This window comes from Streptopelia decaocto, assembly GCF_964273445.1.
Source record: "Streptopelia decaocto genome assembly, chromosome: Z".
In the NCBI taxonomy this organism is placed as follows: Eukaryota; Metazoa; Chordata; class Aves; order Columbiformes; family Columbidae; genus Streptopelia; species Streptopelia decaocto.
The window spans coordinates 30,366,288-30,381,174 of NC_138657.1; the positions used below are offsets into that span (position 1 = coordinate 30,366,288).

At 37.5% G+C, this 14,887-nt stretch overlaps 1 protein-coding gene across 5 annotated transcripts in view; it reads right to left on the bottom strand.

The window, feature by feature from the left end:
* Positions 1-14,887, bottom strand: part of TUT7 (terminal uridylyl transferase 7) — a 34,796-nt gene that overhangs the window by 4,893 nt on the left and 15,016 nt on the right. For all 5 annotated transcript variants that reach the window (XM_082075670.1, XM_082075669.1, XM_082075666.1 and 2 more), the window contains exons 10-25: positions 14,691-14,810; positions 13,883-14,014; positions 12,971-13,151; positions 11,478-12,604; positions 11,202-11,352; positions 10,402-10,488; positions 9,453-9,553; positions 8,130-8,187; positions 7,302-7,405; positions 6,218-6,307; positions 6,014-6,127; positions 5,828-5,905; positions 4,140-4,317; positions 3,390-3,437; positions 3,183-3,274; positions 2,590-2,705 (exon numbers count right to left, since the gene is read on the bottom strand). In XM_082075670.1, the coding sequence (XP_081931796.1) occupies positions 2,590-2,705; positions 3,183-3,274; positions 3,390-3,437; positions 4,140-4,317; positions 5,828-5,905; positions 6,014-6,127; positions 6,218-6,307; positions 7,302-7,405; positions 8,130-8,187; positions 9,453-9,553; positions 10,402-10,488; positions 11,202-11,352; positions 11,478-12,604; positions 12,971-13,151; positions 13,883-14,014; positions 14,691-14,810 (2,777 nt within the window). The remainder of the gene's footprint in view (positions 1-2,589; positions 2,706-3,182; positions 3,275-3,389; positions 3,438-4,139; positions 4,318-5,827; positions 5,906-6,013; positions 6,128-6,217; positions 6,308-7,301; positions 7,406-8,129; positions 8,188-9,452; positions 9,554-10,401; positions 10,489-11,201; positions 11,353-11,477; positions 12,605-12,970; positions 13,152-13,882; positions 14,015-14,690; positions 14,811-14,887) is intronic.

Sequence of the window (14,887 nt, forward strand, 5' to 3'; positions counted from 1 at the left end):
CAAGTGGAGACCAGTGATGAGTGGTGTCTTTCAGTAGTCTATACTGGGACCAGTATTATTTAACATCTTTGCTGGGGACACAGACAGTGGGACTGAGTGCACCCTCCGGAAGTTTGCAGATGACACCAAGCTGAGTGGGGTGGTTGATAGCCAAAGCGAAGGGATACCATCCAGAGGGACCTTAACAGGCTTGAGACATGGGCCTGTGTGAACCTCATGAACCTCATGTAGCTCAACAAGACAAACGCAAGGTCTTGAAACTGCATTGAGGCAATCCCAAACACAGATACAAGCTGGATGATGAGTGAATTGAGAGCACCCATCACCCAGGACTTCTCCCTGTGGTAAATGACTTGAGGGTACTGCTGGACGAAAAACTGAGTATGAGCTGGCAGTGTGCACTCACATACCCAGAAAGCCAGTCTTGGGCGGCATCAAACATGCATGACCAGCAAGTCAAGGGAAGTGATTCTGCCCCTTTACTATGCTCTGGTGGGACCCCACCTACAGTACTGCTTTCAGCTCAGGGATCCTCAGTATGAGAAAGATATGGACCTGTTAGAGCAGGTCCAGAAGAGGGCCATGAATATGATCACCGGGACAGAGCATCTTCCCTTTGAGAACAGGTGGAGATAGTTTGGGTTGTTAAGTCTACAGAAGAGCATGCTCCAGGAAGACCTTATAGCAGCCTTCCAGTACTTCAAGGAGGCCTACAGGAAAGATGAAGAGGGACCATTTATCATGGATTGTAGTGACAGAATGGATAAAACACTAATAACAGGACAGAAGAGATAATTTTGTTGCTACATAAAACCATGGTGTGCCTACATCTGAGTACTGTATGTTGGTCTGGTCTCAATATTTTAAGAAGGAAGTAGTAGAGTTAGAGAAGGTACAGACAGCTAAAATGATGAAGAGAGCAAGTGTGCAAGGAATAGATATTAAAAAGGCCAAGAATGTCCAACCTGGAAAGAAGCTAGGGCGTGAACACAATCATGGCTTACAACATCATCAAGGCAGTACCGTTATTAACTAAATCCCACAAAGCTATACCTATGGAGCACTTACAAACCTAAAATGAGATTGGCTTTAAACAGATGAAAGAAAGTACTACTTCACACATGAGTTAGCATACTTATGGAACTGGTTGCCATAGAAGATTAAGGAAAACAAGACTCAGGTTCCGAAAAAAAACAAACAAAAAGGACAAAATTAATAAACAACTCCAGTCCACACCACGAGTAATAGCGGACCAGGGCAGGTATATGCTTTAACATCTCTTACACAGCAACTGCAGATGCTGGCAGGATGCATGAGAAGAGAGCAGAGAAAACAGCCTGCTAGTTTGCTCTGTAAATGGCATCTCCCATTGCAATGGCTGGACAGAGAACTCAGATGTATCAACTGCCCCATTGACTTTTACTTTAATGTTTCATAGAACACAGCTGCTTACGTGCAATGAACTGAGGTTTCACTCCAGAATGCAAGATTAAAAATCCACTGCATTTTGAGACAGCAGTTTAGACAGTGAACAGACTTCGGTAACACCTCCAGCTTGCTTTGTTTTGAAACTATCACCAGCTACTGTACTTGCAATTGTTGAAGTTGAATAAATTCCAAAATTAACAGTCTTAACAATGTAAGTTCACAATTCTCTATTGTGTAGCAGAAAGGCTACTTCATCCAATCAGATGTAAGTAGCTTTTTAGCTACTTATATGAAAGTGCAGGTTATTTTTTATTACAGCTTTTAACACAGACTCTAAACTAAGGTTAGATTTTTCCATTCACTTTACAAGTGGGCAGAAAGGCTTTCAAGATTTTGTTCTCTTCAAGTTTTATTTGCCAATTTTCACTGTTACAGACAGTAAGTCTTTAAAGAGCTTTGTCTTAACTAGGAAAAATACCAGTTTTAAGCTCAGACAGTTCATAATACAAAGAGCAGGAAGATCTGTCTAGCATTCATTTGTTACAGGATGATAGTTGCTGAATTTTGGACATCTAGTTACTCAGGATGAGGAAACCTTGTCTTAGATGTAAACCAGAACATTGTTCTCATGCATGTGTGTAAGAAAGTAATGCTGTGACATTCTTGTCTTGCTTTTTGATAGGAATTGCATGATTCTGTGAATATGACAAAAATATGTCATGCTAGGAGCAGCAGGATTGTAGAAATAGAAGCTATTAAATGAAAATATTTAAAAAGCTTTCATGAGTGCTTTTCACAACACATAGCTATTCAACTCTGGACTTTGATTCTCTTTGATTACTGCTCTCCTATATACCGAAATGCACAGTCAGCATTACTACCTTATACTAAGTAGTTTTGCAGCCTTCTGTGAAAAGCTTCTGTTAAAAACCACTAAACATGATGCTGGCGAAAGCTAAGTAGTGACTCAACACAGACCAAAAATTAAAAAAACCAAAACCATCCACCACTGCCAAAACTGGTATTGATACATTTTCATTTCAACAGTAAACAAAATAATCTGCAGCATGTACAAGTTTTGCTTTAGCATTACTGTCCTAATTTTTCTTCTACACAAACCTAAGGAAATGTTCCACACACAGCTGCCAAAACTATACTCACTTTCTTCTCATGGGACAGTCTTTCATGAAATGGCCAATTTTACCACAAATTCTACAGCATCTATCATTTGGTGCCAATTCTCCTTCTGTTAGTACCTCTGGATCAAAAAAATACTCCTGAAAAAGAAATAATGCATTTAAAATGAAAATCCATACACTTGGGAATAAAGACAGATAAGCACATAGAAAACAGCAGTTAAGAGTCACCAAGAATAAACCTTGTGTGTGCAGCTGAACTCTTGAAAGACTGGATGGGACTAACCGGCCACTTGCCTCATCTTTACAGGCAGTCTGATGACCACCAGCTCTGCCAGCTCTTTCTTAAAACTGCAGTTTTAAGAAGTGCTAAGCTGGTTTTGACAGGGACTAAAATAAGCCTGTACAATGAAGCTCTGACTCGATTAGTATTCTGCATGTTAACATATTTTACATGCAAACAACATGAAAACAGCACTCAGTAATAACTCCTATAAAGATTTTAGAGTACTATTGAAACTTAAGACAGAAGAGCTTAAAGAGAGTGTACCTATACTCCTGCAAGTAGCAAGTTACACACCTGAGAGCATGTACATACTCCTCTTAGAAGCAACTTACCATTTTTGATGGATATTCTTTAGGAAACGCTTTTACAGGGGTACCAAATATCCTTCTGCCATTGATAAAAGCCTTCATTATAAAATTTGTCACTGAGGAAGAGGAAAAAAAAAGAGAAAACATAATTCAAACATCAAACAAGACAGTAAAATAAGATCTAAGACAAGATCTTCACTTTGTACCCAGATTTGTTAACAGGAGACTTACTTTTTCTTGACAATCCAGCTCCAAGATTGTGGTTCAAATCAAACGGGTCTGTACAAAAAGCATTACAGGCATTACTCAAGATCAGGGCAAGATCAGCAATGTATACATATGCATGAACAACCCAAGGCAGCTATTCCCAAGGCAGAATTAATATACTGAAATTTAACTGTTTGCCGACTTACTGAAAATAAATTAATTCCATGGACAAATGATGACAGCCGTCCAGCTCTGAACTGACTGAAGTATCATAAAAGAATAAATTGAATGTGCAGGCAGGAGTGTGGAAATTCTTCCCATGAAAGTCTCATGGGCCAGCAAGTGGTTTAGAAAACATTTCTAAAACATGTAACTGAATTTTCTTCATAAAGACCATGGTGTTACTTAGTGTAATACATAGGGTTAAATTAGTCATGTAAATATGGAGTCAGCTAAACTTAGTATTTGTGAGAAAACATCAATGGCATTACAGCTGATTTGTTTTCCAAAGGATTTGGGTAAATATTTTTTTCTGTCAGCTACTGTCTTCACAGAAAGTATGAAGCATGCTTTGCAGCTTCTTTTCAGTAGGAGGAAAAAAAAAACCCTATGAATAAATTTTTAGCATTACTGAAACTCAATGGGAATTTTGTGATGAGTACATAAGCAAGTAACAATTCATAATCTAGTAAAAGAAAAATAAATAAGCCTTGTAGAAAGACCAAATTTTTCATGTGGGCATTAAAGAAATTCCACGTATTCATGTGCTTTTACCTTCAATTACTATGTATTTGGAGGTCCACTGCTTCTTGAAGGTTGTAAGCAGATTTTTTCTCCTAATGCAGATTACATGGTCTTTAAAATCAAATTCTTCTGTGTAGAAACGGAGCAATCCCAGCCACAGCTGCCCAACAGATTCAGTGTTTTTGCCACAGTCTGGCCAAACAACTGACTGAAAATGACAGAAATATTTTTACTTCCAGTACTTACATTAAGCGGAATGATTTTCATAACTTGGAAACTTAAACATGTCAGTCTAATTAAAAAAAAACCCACAATTCAGTTACACCAGCATACTTCCTTTGCTTTCATAACTGGTATTAATAATCGCATATTTGTTTAAAAATATTTTTTAAAATATTAACAGCATAAGCAGAGAACTATAAAACTTCTCTAACATTAGGTTTTGCCAGTTATAAAAAATAATTTATTAATTCCCTTTATGTGTCTGTTTTATACAAAATCATTCAACAGGATTAACCAGCTATGACTAGATGTGCAGCTGGTATTTGTAGGAGTTATCTCCACCCATTAATGTGACACACACAGCAATTAATCATCATTAACAACTTAAAATATTTTAATCTGTTTTTTTCAGATTTTGCAGAATTTTTTTTCCACATACGAATTACAACAAAGGATATTCTTAGATCTTTACAGCACGGGATTGGGATTTTCAAAGCAATAGCTACTCCACTTCCATTTCTATATTCAGCCACCATATGTGATTGCCTTGAGGCCTCCCTATTCTTTGCAAAACAAAGGCCTCACTAACGGTGTCTGTTATGCCTGAAACAGCTGGTTTTTTGCAACTTCTGAAAGGAATAGTCAAGTGCTGTGAAGACAGAACTCCTGTCTGTTCCGTGAGGTCTTTGCAAAATGAAGCCATAAATTTCTGAGATATAAGCATTAACAGTGTTTCTTCCTTAAGGCCCACTCAAGGCCTCAGTCCTCATTCCTGACTAACTGGGCTGGAACCAAGATAGGGTCACTCAGCAATCACTGAGTAATAATGAATCACCAGCTACCCCTACAGGAAAAAACGACTCACTTTCAGGTGCTTTTGAGACTATCAAACTATTTTCCTAGACCACCAACTTATTGCTAGAACAATCTCCTTAATTAGCAGGAGGAGTGAGCAGAGGGAGGAGATGAGCCACCCTCTCCTATCTCGAATACAAATGGACTAAATTATAAAAACTACTCACTCAGGACAACGAGTGCGTGTGCAGCATTATTCAAGTTTCATCGCACTCATACCATGAGTGCTACAGAGATCGTTGCTGGATTGACAGACCCTTGGAGTAGCAAAATCTTACCTTCTCATATCTTTCTCTCTCTTTTCTCTCTTAACTTTATTCTGGGCACCTAAGGGTAATATCATTTTGAGTTTTGTTGTTGAAGACTTGTTTAGTTTTATGACACAGTTGCAAACTTCTGCCAACCACTATTTGCTGTAATTCTGCTGAGGTTTAAGTAAATTTGTGATTTAAATGAACCCCTTGAGTAATTGTTGCTACTATCGTTTACTGCACAGAGTATTCAAAAGTTAACTCTGCCCTCACCCCACTGAATGTGACAGGACACCATTATTTGAAGACAATGTTTCTTAAAAGGAACTCTTTTTAATTTGCAAAGCTACAAGTAACACCATTTCAAGTTAACCTTTCTGATTTACTCACCAACTCCTCTATCTTATCAAAGAAATAAACGTTCCAGCCATCAACTAAAATTTCAGGTTTTTTTGGTTCTTTGTAGATCTGAAAGCATAATATTAAACTCATTAGAAGAGCCCTTCAGATTCAACACTGACATTCTTCTGGCCAATACTGTGTACAAATATTGGTTTCTTTCTTGATATACTGTACCTCTTGAAGAACAGGGATGACAGGTGGATTTCTCTGTTGAAGAAAATAAAGCACCATAAGAGTATATGCATAAGAAGAAAGGCTACCTCGAGATGCATCCCCAATGTCACATATCTAGAAAAAGAAAACACAATTTGTATATTTTATGGTTATAATCTCTTGCTGCAGACACTACTGCTTCTAGAATGTCTGAAATATACATACCTTTGTAAAGACTTTCATTGTGTAACACAGATATTTTACTCTAGGATCAATAGCTGCATATGAAGACAGGAGTCTTGTGTTATGCAAGGCCTATAAAAATAAGAAGTCATACAGAAAATACAGGCGCTCTGAAGAAATGAAGGAATAAGCTGAAAACAGGAAAACCAAAAACTGTAATTTGTGTGCTCAAGAAATACAGATGGAAAGCCCTGCGTAGTAGAATGTATATTGAGAAGGTATGCATTCAACGATGAGGGTATCCCTGCTCTGTCTAAAAGCTGATCGACATCCTTAATCTGAGCAGAAGGTGGTACAAAGCAGCATTTCCGGAACAGGACTTCAGAAAGGGAACCATTCATATACTACTGCATTTTCAAAATATTTGGTAGAAGGTAAGTTCTTGAACTAAGAGATTTGAAACATGAGAGCTATCAAATGGCCCATACCAATGTGTAACTTCAAGAAGAAAACTTTCAGGCTTACTACATGGGTGAGGTGTCTTCCTCAAGACTCCCCTTGAGCTCATACAAAAATTTCAGAAAGCTTAATACTTGGCACTAAAGCTTACCTGCCTTTGATGTTTCAAGGAACTGGGTTTTGAAACCCAGCTCAGAAACATTGAAAAGAAAAAAACCCCAAATTTGTTTTAAAAATATTTGACCAAGAACTTGTCTTTTTTGTAAATACTAACACATGTTCCAGTTCAGGCAAGCTGGGTTCAAAAATCATTATTCCAGGGTTCAAGGCTAAGCAAGGGCTATGATGGGAAGTGGGGTGTAGAAAAGCTGAAGTTATATTATTTTGTCTTTCTCATTTACAGAAAAAGCCTAAATGACTATTTCTTACTATTACTAAAGAACTCATATATTTTCTTAGAGAACTGATAACTCTGAAGTCTTAATTGTGCAACTGACTCCACTCACAGTCAAATAAAAAAAAAAGTTGTTCCAAATCTAAAACTGCAATAAGTAATTGGAAGCAGTGACTACTGAACCTCAACAAAACCATCACTTCTATCTCAAGAAGCAGACCCACATTCTTCTGTTTAAAAAAAAAAAAAAGAGAGAGAGAGATAACACCTTACCAGAGTATTATATAAACTGATGTCCACTTCAAGACCACTTCTGATATGGAAAAATTTGACAATTGGAACTTTAGCAGTTGTTATAGGCAAGACATTTTTTAAACCTAGGATGAAATGTTTAATTACTGAATGACTGCAATACAGTTATAACAGTATTAAATGCTCTACTAATAACTCCCAAGTGTAGTAAAAAGGCTAACAAACAAAATCTTAGTTGATACCAAAACTGTATTTCAGTATTTTAATACTAATTTTAGGCATTTATCAAACATGATGAATCTACTAAATATACTATATACGAATATACATTTAGTCCTCAAATAAAACAAAGAACAACCTAAATGTTACAGAAAAATAACCTTAAGAGATCATTCACAGTTCACTCCAATTAAATTAATGTGAGATTCACCAAAACAAGCACTATAAAAGGATAATTTCTTGTAGAAAAAAACAGAACTATCATTACAGACTTCTTTCAGCTTACCTTTTACCATTAGCTTATTAGGCACTGAAGATACAAATACAACGTAACTACTAACTTGAAGCCTCAAGCTTTAACTTATGGCTTGTTCTTGTGCATCTAGGTTATAAATATACTACCTGTCCAATTCAGATGTGGTCCTATGACATTATAAACTCACAGACCTACATGTGCAAATAAAAATATATCAAAGTATTCACAACATGTAAATTCACTCTCACTAACATTAAGCTCTTCAATATAGCTTTATATTAATGATTTTCGTCTACAGTGCCATGGAACATTCGCACTACAGCAATTGAAGTCACATGAACAGAAGCATTTATTTTAATTTTCAAGAAATTTACCTGACTGTTTCTTGAGAACTTTTGCTAAATCTTCAATGATTCTGATGCAATCAAGTCCCTAAGACATAAAGAAAAAAAGTTGAAGGTTGTATCTGCTACAAGTGTTTCAGGCAAACCTTTTATTACGTGGCATTAAGCTTAAAGCTGTGTAATTAAGAGTTTCGTATTATACAGAATTATGTGAATACCCAAACTGACTCAAAATAGCACTTTTAAAGTAACATTAGCTAGTATCTTAATATAGGCTTACAGAAAGTTTATATTAGGCATAAAAAGATTGATATCCTTTTCCACTGTCTCCCACTCTAGTTGTTTACGCTACCAAAGCATGTAATTTACCTGCACAGCTAGTGCTAGAAGCAATGGTAGTGCACAACACAGAAGAAAACTGACTACTAAGCGTTGGTCCTAAACTCATGCCTGGACCAACAACAAAACCCCCTAAAATAATCTGCCTTTGTGGCATCTGTGTTCTTCTCCAACCTGAGACACAGCGACCCCGGCTGTACATACAGACTGGGCGACAAGACGCTGGAAAGCAGCTCCGCAGAGAGGGATCTGGGGGTTCTGGTTGACAGCAAGTTGAACATGAGCCAAAAGTGTGCCCTGGCAGGCAAGAGGGCCACCCGTGTCCTGGGGTGCATGAAGCACAGCATTGCCAGCTGGGCAAGGGAGGTGATTGTCCTGCTCTGCTCTGCACTGGTGCGGCCTCACCTGGAGCACTTTGTGCAGGTCTGGGTGCCACAGGATAAAAAGGACATAAAGCTACTGGAGAGTGTCCAGAAGAGGGCACGAACTTGGTGAAGGGTTTGGAGGAGAAGCTGTGTGAGAAGTGGCTGAACTCACTTGGTTTGTTCAGCCTGGAGGAGACTGAGGGGAGACCTCATGGTGGCTACAGCTTCCTCACAAGGCGAGTAAAAGGGGCAGGTGCTGATCTCTTCTCTCTGGCAACCAATGACAGAACCCAAGGGAATGGTGGGGAGATGGGCCAGGAGAGATTTAGGTTGGACATGAGGAAAAGGTTTTTCACCCAGAGGGTGGTGGAGCACTGGAACAGGCTCCCCAGGGAGGTGTCACAGCCCCGAGCCTGACAGTGTTCAAGAAGAGAATGGATGACACCCTCAGACACATGGTGTGAACTGTGGGGTTGTCATCTGCAGGGACAGGAGCTGGACTCAATGATCCTTGTGGGTCCCTTCCAACTCAGGACATTCTATGATTCTATGATAACCCAAAAAGCTTTTATAAAGTAATGCATTTTTTAGACTATATACACAATATAACCATAAAATTTTGCATTTATTAAAGATCTTTTCAATCTACCTCAGCAGTTTCCAGCCCATCCATTGTCATACAGATATCAAGGTCACTTTGTTTGAAGCCAAAGCCATTTTTTGAAGAGCCAAACAAATTCAGCTTGGTTCCTGTAAGAGATGTGATGGGTTATCGGCACATATCGGCGCAAAATCTCAAATTCTATGTAGCTTCCAAACACTGCATATCTTTTGATGTAGGCATTAAAACATTATTAGCTTGCCATGCTGCATCAAAACTTCCTTTCTTATCAATTTTGCTGATGAGGAAAAAATCTCTAATTCTGTTTCTCATATGAGCAGCCTGATAGATCCAGAAACAAGTGAGGTTTTCCAATCATTAAATCACTAGCATGCAGGTCCAGCCCAAAATCTGATAAAATATGTAACACCATTCTTTACAGAGATTTTCAGGGTAAGGGACCCATCTGTCTATATAACAGACTCCCCCCAAAATTCCTTCTGCTAATTTTGAAAGACTGAAGTCCAAGTGTTTCTAAGAAATCCAGAAACAAACAAACAAATGTATTAAAATAGCTAAAGTCTGCAGATATGTATTTTAAAACATTCCAAACCCAGTAAGTTTCAATAGGAAGGATTACAAAAAGCTTGTTTTTTGTAAAAGCAGATACAACAAGAAGTCTGGCTAAAGAATAAGGCTAAAATAACAATTACAAGAAACCGTTCCACCACTGCTTTGATTGTTTTCTCCTTAATTTGCCATTGTTCCTTCCTACTACTGTGTTGTATATATGGCTATTCCAAAAAATACTTAAACCCAAGCCTTAAAAGACTTAAAACAGAAATTAATGTAATGAAATATACCAATGCTGAGCAACAATATAGGTTAAATGTTCAAAACTAAGGTGTTTATTATGCTGATTTGATATGTTTTCTTGGAAAACACCCAAATGTAAACACAGAAAAGTATAAATATAAAGCTGGAACTGCCTATTTACCTGGAAAATCCTGTCTAATAAAGTTTTCCAAGTTTTGTCTTATATGTTCCCGAGCCTGATCCTCTACAATGTTTGGAGCAAAATCACCTAAAATTAAATTTAAAAAAGACAACGATTCAGGCAAACTGACCTGTAGAACGAGTCAACAGCAAAGATTCGAATGAAAAAATGAGGGGTTTACAGGAGGGGAAGGGGAGAGAAAAAGCAAGAGAAGATTCATATGTGAAGGAAAGAAAGCAAGGATGAAGTAGAAGAGAAATACCTGTTCAAAGAAAAACATTAATTAGACAAATAATGCATTTTGTCTGGTCAGAAATGGCGAGAGAGAAAGGAGGAAAGTTGGGTCACTCTGAAAAGAACAAAAGTGGAGAAGTATTACAAAACAGCATTTTGATTCCATTTTTTCTAGAACACTGAAACTGTTTTAGTAAACACTTTGTTTACTAAAAATCATAAGTTAATGAACAGTCACGAAATCTGAAGTAGCTAAAAATGTAAAAGCATCAGTCAAAAAATTCACCCAAAATTAAACTCTCAGAAATTATATTAAGATGCCTAAACAAGTTATCAGACAGCCAGTGCATAGAAGAGAAACCTAAACATTGTGTATTTCTCTAGATACAAACTAGTCAGTAGTCCTATTAAAGCCCTTGCAAATCTTAGATTTGTATCTAAGAGAGTTGGATGCAGTGTAGCAAATAAATTAGTCCTCTTTATAACACCATCAGTCTGCGGGTATTTCATTATTTTTTGCAATTCTTTTTTTACTACACAACAATATTCAAATGAAAAAAACTTACGGTAACATTGGACACAAACTTGATCTAGAATAACTGAAAATTTGGGTGTCAACTCAGGCAGTGGGTCAAGCTCAATTTTCTTGAAGTCTTCTGGACAATCTCTCTTTAAATGACCTTCCCGTTTGCACAAGCTACATACTACTGTAGGAGACTGCATGAACAGAAAGCAAGATTGGTTTTAAAAACTATGATGCTTTTATGAATTTGAGCAACACTTTCATATAACTGATAAGAGAACATAAGCAATATGTTTAAGTTCTGATACAGCTTGCTTACCTTGCCTTTTGTGAAAGCTGGTTTACTGAATTCATAAAACAGTTCAGATTCTAAACACTGTTCTGTTGCTGTGTTCTCTTCAAAAAGGCTTCCCTTCTCAGCAAGATCCTCTTGACTCAAGTTGATCCTCAGAAGTCCAGCCACATCTTCATCGAAAAGTTTGCCCTCATATTTATTGGAGATGGAAAAATCATCTTCTTCCTCTGACAGTGCATCATCATCTCCAGAGGCAGTGTATGTGTTATCTAGTTCATCTCCAGCTCTTAGGATCACACCATGCTCTCTCTGGTTTAGATTTGGTTCTTCCTCCTCATCATCCGAGTTAATAATCTGCGATATATGACTCCGCGTTGAACATAGGAATTTTTGGGGGTATTCATCCAGTTCATCAGTACCTTCAGTGCTCTCCTCATCACCATCGATCTTGTCATCCATTATACCACTGCACTCCAAGCCAAACTCATCACTCTCTGTAAGTGCAGAGTTTTGAAAACCTTCTAAGTCTGAAGTACTACATGTCTCAATATCATGCTCATTCGCTGTAACAGGGAGATCTCCACTATCACTGTCTTCATCTATTCCCTGCTCAGTAGTCAAGATATTATTCCACCTTCTTTTATGTTCGTCATGTTCTTCCTCCTCTTCTTCCTCTTCATTTCCACTCTCTGTCTCTTCACAACTCGGTTTAAAATCCTCATTATCTCCAGAAATAACCTCCTCAATTATACAGTCTGAATCTTCATGGGTAATTCCCAAATTACTTATATCATCAGCCAGTTCTTCTTCTGTGAAGCTTTCTGAGCCATCATACGGTTTTGAAGGATGAATTCTATGTGTCTGGGGCACACCTGTAGCCTCCTTTATACAATCTTCCACTACAGTCGTGTTTGTTCTACCATCCAAGTTTTGCAACTCAGAATTTTCATGCTTTATAGCATCTTTTCCATGGTCCGGCATTTGGGATTTATCCTCATTGGCATGCAGAGATGATTTTTTGCTCAATTTTGCATTTTTTTTGTGAGGCAAGGCAAAATATTTGTAAGTTGCTCTCAGGCAGTGAAGAATATACTCATATACTAGCTGGCTGTTCAGAGTTCGTGCCACATTCCTTTTGACCGAATATGGGTCTGGGAGAAAGAAAAAGTGGATTAGCAGTGCAGAAGTTAAACTCTTCAAAAAACAATACACTTACATCCTTACAAAATTTGAATATGCTACTGTTAGTTACCCTAAAACGTTGTGTAGGAACGTAAGATTTATAAATTGTGCTGAAAACAATTTTTAAGTCCATTTAATTACTTTTGATAACGTTAAAAAATACCCAAGAGAAATATTACGTAAATTGATTTTTTTCAAAATATATTCTACTATATTATTGGCAATCATAGTCCCAACGTTGAAAAAAATTATGTTATTAGACACCATGTCCATAGCTGAGACAGTACCCTAGAAAATTAAAGAAACATTTATTTGAACTTTTTCGTTATATATACCTTCCACAGCAATGCGCTTTTTAGGCCAGTCCTTTGATTCACGAGACACTGCTTCTTTGAGTCGTATACTAATAACCAAATCAGCCATATTGAACTCCAAGGCATAGAAACGAAGCAGTTCTACCCAGAGCTGACCCACAGGTGTAGAACACTGCTGTCCTGAACCAAATACTAAGGGAACCTGTCAATTACAGAAGAAAATAATAATATTTAATGCACAGGTGTTTAGCTGTTTTTCACCCGTAATGTGATATTACAGAATTCATAGCTGCTTCTATACTGTCACAATTGCAATAAAAATGGCAGTTAAAAAATTGGAAGAGATAGTACAAACTCAGATTATAAAACTTCAAAATGAAAGACTGCAGCAATGGTAAAGAATAGCATCGATGATTAATAATAATTGCTTACGTAAGTGTTTATGCTATAATTTATAAATTTCCAAGGAAATATCACAACTAACCTAATTGGACAGAATGGATCACGTAGCCTATTTTTTAGCAAAGCTTAAGTTGTATTGTTAACTGTCATAACATGCAATTATCTAGTGATACTGTTCTTGCAAAGTTCTTATAAATAATTTGTAAGAATAGTTCAAAGCAAAGAGGAAGTATTTTTCATATGCTTAATCTAATTCTGAGATAAAATTGCTTGAACTCTATAAGCTATATTATTCTCCCCTGACAGATTAAAACCCAGTGTCTTATGAAAGAGTTTGAAACAACACCTAGATTCCTGCTAGCTTCTTAGCACCAAAGGGTAAGCAGAGTAAGTGTGGTATCAAGCAGTCATGAAATCTCTTAGTTGAGCTCATGGTTTCGCAACATAGGAAACAAAAACAGAAGATGGTTCTTTTTTTGAGAACAGCAATGACTGCTGGGCTACTACAGAAGTAAATTAAATGGTTCAGACCTTGCCCCTTCTAGGGGAAGTTTCTTCTGGCAAATCAGAATCATCAGTGGGGTTATGCTCCCAAACCACAGCATCATTCTCGATTTCCTTCAGATTAAAATTAGTTAATTTGTTTAATGAGAATCCTCCAATCTAAAGGAAACAGAAAAGGAAACATACAGCTAAACATCACATGAGCTTTAAATCTTTCCCCCCATCTCCCCTAATGGCAGTAATCCAAACTAAAGGAGAACAAATGGATGCCATGAATATAACACCTGAGTTGTGTCCTAGAGAACTGGATTCTGGATTTGCATCCATAATACAACTCCTGATATCAAGATGGGTTTCAGCCTCTAACCCCAAGAAATACATGCTCTAAACTCCTAGTCTGATCCCTCAGGCAGATACTGCACCAGTGTGATGTACAGCTGTGGTCTACATTTTGAAGAATTAGATGTCAAAAAGAAGACATTGTTTTGGAATGTAGTTATGTGAATTCAGAGTCCTCAAGAGTCTCGAGGAAAGGCTGAAGAAATGAGGAATTACACTGTCCATTACCAGGAAGTGCATTATTCAATGCCCAGCTCTCCTTACTCACAAAAGGGGAAACAGAGCACTTAATTAAATGACTAGGATTGTGAATTGCATCCTTACAGCCAAGCATAGACAACTGAGGTGTAGTCTGGCTGAATTCACATTCTTTCAAAATTCCTGCAGAAATGGCTGGCTTATGGCTTGCTCAAAATAGCAACAGGTTGACAAGTTACACACCACCACGAGTGATTGGTCCTCTCATTCCTACTATTCACTGTGTTAATACACATACCCACGATCCCAAATAGACAGGTAGAAAAGGCTCTTTCCTCTGTTGCAGAAAGAAAATAACCATTAAAGCGAACACATAAGGTGACAAGCCTCCCTCTTCAGGATGATCAACACAGCACAACTGTAAAAATAAATTGTGCAGTCATTAAAGTTTTGAATGGTATCATCAAAAACTACTATTTTAATTGCTGTTCAGTA